The 5210-nt window shown below is 42.4% G+C and overlaps 1 protein-coding gene across 2 annotated transcripts in view; it reads left to right on the top strand.

The window, feature by feature from the left end:
- Positions 1–5210, top strand: part of Gss (glutathione synthetase) — a 24984-nt gene that overhangs the window by 10443 nt on the left and 9331 nt on the right. For both annotated transcript variants that reach the window (XM_004630839.2, XM_023714782.1), the window contains exons 6-8: positions 159–275; positions 4792–4872; positions 4970–5047. In XM_004630839.2, coding sequence (XP_004630896.1) covers positions 159–275; positions 4792–4872; positions 4970–5047 — 276 coding nt within the window. The remainder of the gene's footprint in view (positions 1–158; positions 276–4791; positions 4873–4969; positions 5048–5210) is intronic.

Here is a 5210-nt window from a genome sequence, read left to right as displayed (position 1 = left end):
TTTTTTGGTGGAACCAGGGATTGAACTTAGGCCCTTGCGCTTGCCAGGGAAGTGCTTATTCCACTGAGCCATCTCCCCAGCTAACTGTTCCTATATGTAGCTATGGGCTTGTGAGCAGATGGGTCTTTGTTACTGAATAGCCATCTCACTTCCAACAGACATGTTCTCAGTGTCCTGAGTAAGACCAAAGAAGCTGCCAAGATTCTCTCCAATAATCCCGGCGAGGGACTGGCCCTGGGAATTGCCAAAGCCTGGGAGCTGTATGGCTCAGCCAAGTAAGCATGTGAAAAAAAGTGGTCTGCGCATAGTGGTACACACCTGTAATCTTACCACTTAGGAGGATGAGCTGCAAATTCAAGGCCAGCCTGAGTTCAAAGCCTGCCTGAACGACATAGTGAGTCCCTGCCTCAAGGGAAGGAGAAAAAAGTGGCAGCAGTATCCTGCTTTAGATTCAGCATTCATGGGTACAGCAATTTCTTTGCTTGACATCTTTAGGGGATGAAGGGATTTTTCTGGGAATAGAAATTTATACTTTGAAATCCCAAAATTATATTAATGGATTTTTCCACTGTCATCTTAAATAAGCAGTACTGGGCTTGGTGGCACATGCATGTCTGTGCTAAAGCAGGAGATCAAAAGTCCAAGCGCAGCCTGGCAAACTTAGCAAGACCCTGTCTCAAAATAAAAAAGGGCTGGAGATGTAGCTCAGTGCAAAGGTCCTGGATTCAATCCCGGTACCAAAACAAAAGGGGGAGGGCGGAGGTATAGTTTGGTGGTAGAGTACTTAACCTAACCTGGGTAGGTTAACAGCACACGGAAGGCCCTGGGTTCCATCTCTAGCAATGGAACAGTTTAAAAATAGATCACTTAGTTAGCTGAGGAATGCTGACGATAATTTAACCTTTGTTGTTGGCTGGGTATCATGATTTTCAGTGATTGCATCCTGTTGAAATACAGTGGTGCCATCTAGGGTTAGAGAAATATTTAAGGCTTTTCACCTGTACCAGTAACTTCCCTGTTGGGCTTTAAGCTCTCATTCATTTTCTTTATGGTTTTCTGGTCTGTTTCCCAATTATCAGCTCACACTTTTTACAGATGTCTGTGTGCTTAAATTTGAAATCATTCACTACCATCCCTGTACCGCCTTTCTGTTTGTTATGATTTGGGTAAACAAGTGACCCAGGTTAATGATTGTGTGTAAAGAGTGAGAGACCCTCTTTGACAAAGAAATTTATAAGCTTTGACTTAATAGTACATTTTAACTGCTTTTTGCTTTCTCCAAATTTTCAGCCATTCCAGATGTCTGAACATAAATGATTTAATTAATGGCTGCAAAACTGTTATTGCAATGTTAATACGACATTAATAGTTATCTCTTAATGAGGACTTAATAATGCCCCACCTTGTGTGAAGTAATTTATGTTCAAGGTCTCAATGAATCCTTGTAGTAAATGCTCTGAGGTAGGTAGTTTATAGATGAGGAAACTCGGGTTCTGAGAAGTGAAGTGAAATGAAGATCAAACAGTGAGTTGGCGGCAGAACAGAGTGTACCCCCTTCCAGACCCTGCATTTTTAATCACTCTGGCCTTGAACAGATCCTCTTTGGGCTTCCTAAGCCTCACTAAGACCTAGGAGACCTCAAGCTCTGAGCATTCAGAAGTCACCAGAAAAATACTTCGTCAAGAAGCACTCATGGCCAGCTTGCATTTTAAGAGACTGAAGCCAGAGACGGGTCAGTGAGGGAACTGTTGGTGGGCAAGCAGTGCAAAGGGCTTCTCCTGCCAGGCTGTGAACAACATGAATTTGGCACTGGTGGGTAAAAGCTATGTGGCACCTCAGTCAGAATTGGGTTCTCCCGTTGAGAGAGAGGGACAGGCTCTTCTGCAGACCCAGCATGTGACCTAGGCAAGACAGATCTTTTCTCTGAATTTTAGTGTCCTTATTTATAAAGTAAGGGTAATCATAATACCTACAGGGATGGAAGTGAGAATTAAATGACATTATGGATCTTAAAAAAGCTTTTAAAAACTTAATGTTGTTCATTATGTGATATATTCAATAGTAGTGGTAATAATAATAAAAATAGTAAGTACTTTAGACTTCTGATAGTTTTATTTTGTACAAACTAAGGCCCAGAAAGATTCAGTAACTTGCCCAAAATTATACAACTAATAAGCTTAGACTTATCTGCCTCTAAAGCCTGGCTTTTTACTGCCTTGAAGAGGTATAGTCCCATAGTATGGATTCTGCTCTCAAGAATTTGTAGAGCAAGGCCAGCAAGATAGCTCAGCAGAGTAAGTGCCTGCCAAGGCTAGCGCAGGGACCAGGTTTGATCCCAGGCACTACATGCCGCACTGGCCCCACTGTCACTGGCATGCTGAGCCTGCCACTGAGTACCGGCATGGTAGCACATGCCTGTAATCCCAGTGCTGGAGAGGCTGAAAACGGGAAGATCACTACAAGTCTGAGTTGCGTACTGAGACCTTATACTAAATACATAAATGAAAAAAAAAAAAAAAAAAAGAATTTGTAGAGCAGATGAATTTTTGTTAATCATTTCATGCTTTTGATGTTTTTTTAAGGAAGCCTGTAAAAGCACAGTGGCACATGCCTGTGATCCCATTACTCTGAGGCAGGAGTTGAAGGCCACCCTGGGAAATATAGTGAGTTCAAAGCCAGCCTGAACTACACAGTGAGACTTTTCTGGGGAAAAAAAAATCAACTCCCCCCAAGTAAGCCTGTACAATGAATTATTTTAATTTAGATAAATTCTTTCAAGTCAGCAATCTTGGAATTGGAATGAATAGAATAAGAAAAGGGGGTTCTTGGTACTAAATGATTAAGAACTGTGATCTAATTAGCACTCATTACATACATAAGAAAATTAGGGCCCTAGGAGAGAAAGAAACTACCTTGCTCAAGGAGAATAAGAGTGGAGCCATGACTAGTACCCAGAGAGAGGTCTTCCCTCCCAGCAAGTATGCCCCTGCCTTCTCCTTGGCTGACAGCTCTCCTAGTCCTACTCAATTCATACTGCTCAGAATTGAGGGCAGGAGGAGATACAATATGTCTTCTGGTCTGGCTTCCTTTGGTAGGTAGCAGGCTAACTTAATAAGGCAAAGCATGAAATTTTACCTAAACCTATAGCCTCCAGCCTTCCTCCTCCACCTCGTCTTGGAACTGGGCCACCTGGGCCAAGTGCCACCCTCCTACACACTTACCCTTGAGCAGAGCAGGTCAGGTTGCAAAATGAAGAGCAAGGCCTTTGGCTTTCAGGGCAAGATGGCTTATGATAGCACCACTCCTAGCTTACCACTCAGATGTCCAGCTCAAATCAGGATTTACATCTGACCTCATAAGATTTCAGGCAGGCTGGCAGAGGGACATATTAAGACCTATATTTTGGCCAAGTGGAAAGAAGTTAGGCAAATAGTCTAATCCAAGAGGTTCAGCCTAGGTAGGGAGAAGCTGAGACAAACAGATAAGAGGCAAGTACTGGAAGTCAGAAACAGACACTTAGCATCCTAAGCCAAAGTCTGGGTTTCTGCAAGGTCTTAGCGAGAGGTCATAAGCCTAATGCAGTATAGATTCAGTAAAAATGAGTTTGGTGCTGCTAAGCATTGACATTATAAATCTGGTGAGGGACCTGATCTCTTTGACACCTAAAACAGCTGAACTGAGGGCTAGGCATGGTAGCACACATCTGTAATTGTAGTACTTAGGAAGCTGAAGCAGGAAGATCTCCACAAATTTGAGGCCAGCATGGGCTACATAGTAAGTTCCATGCCAACCTACATAGCATGATCTTGTCTCTGCAAAACCCCCCAAACAAAACAAAACATGATAGCTTAACTGGCAACTAAACAGATATTTCTCTGGTATGAGTTTTTCCCTCAGTACTGAAACCCCTGCTTATTCAAAAAAACATGAGTAAATGGCGAGGAATGGGTCCAGTAAGCCCCAGTTTGCCTATTAATACCATGAGACCAAACATAACCCTATGAACATCACAAAAGTATTGGGAGGCCCCCAGAAATAATGCCTTATTTGTAACCGGCTTTATGAATTTCTATAGGGTTCCATTTAGCTAATCTAACAGTGCATGCAAGATGCCCATTCTTCCATGATATGCTTTGTAGTATAGTGATTGAGTCATTAGCGCCTGACTCCTACTATTGTTTATTTACAAAATATTCTGATCCCCACTCCTCACACACACACACATACACATTGGGATGGAATACAGGGCCTTTGCACTGAGCAACACCCCCAGCTCTTTTTTATTTTTTATTTTGAGACAGGGCCTTGCTAAGTTGCTGAATCACTTAGGCTGGGCTTGAACTTGAGATCCTCCTGCCTTGGACTTCAGAAGTGCTAAGATTAAAGTTGTGTACCACCATGCCTAGCTCAAAGCATTTGTCTATATTCCCAATTATTTATTCTTTCAGACATGAAAATCATGTTAGAAATGAATCATTAAATTCTAAGAAACCAAATCCTTTATGGTTATGAGATGTTTTTAAATCTAAATTTTAATTTGTACAAAAATTGACATTATAATATTTCATCTACTCACTGGAGGAAGTATATAGTTCCACTTTTTTTCCCCCAAGTTTCTTATTTTCAGAAAGTAATGTGCTATAGCCTCAGGTGTCTTTACCTGAGACAATCTAGAGTTGAGGGAAACTCAGCTCTTTCTGGGAAGCTGTGTTCTTTTATTTCTAAAAAGAATAAAACAGAGGAAGGATAAGCCCTGTAGCAGCCTCAGGCTACCTGTGTTTTTTTCGCCAGTGCTGTGGTGCTCCTGATTGCTCAAGAGAAGGAAAGGAACATATTTGACCAACGTGCCATAGAAAATGAGCTACTGGCCAGGTAAGTAAAAGAGGACCTCCAGGGATGCTGTGCCAGAGGGAGGAACACACTCAGAACATGGGGCCCACTGCCTTTGCCTCTTGTTCATTTTTCCCAGGAATATCCATGTAATTCGGCGAAGATTTGAAGATGTCTTTGAGAAGGGGTCTCTGGACCAAGACCGAAGGCTGCTTATGTAAGCATTCCCAAAGACCCACTGGTTGTCTGGTTTATAAGTCTCCTGCCACCCTCTTTTCCCATGATAGGATGGCTCATTTTCTTCTCTCTTAAGTCTTCTCTCCTAATTATTCTCTCCTCTCCTCTCCTCTCCTCTCCTCTCCTCTCCTCTCCTCTCCTCT

Source organism: Octodon degus, unplaced genomic scaffold (genome assembly GCF_000260255.1).
Source record: "Octodon degus isolate 3935 unplaced genomic scaffold, OctDeg1.0 scaffold00037, whole genome shotgun sequence".
In the NCBI taxonomy this organism is placed as follows: domain Eukaryota; kingdom Metazoa; phylum Chordata; class Mammalia; order Rodentia; family Octodontidae; genus Octodon; species Octodon degus.
Note: the sequence above shows the minus strand (reverse complement) of the source record. Positions and strands in the feature narration are given on the sequence as shown.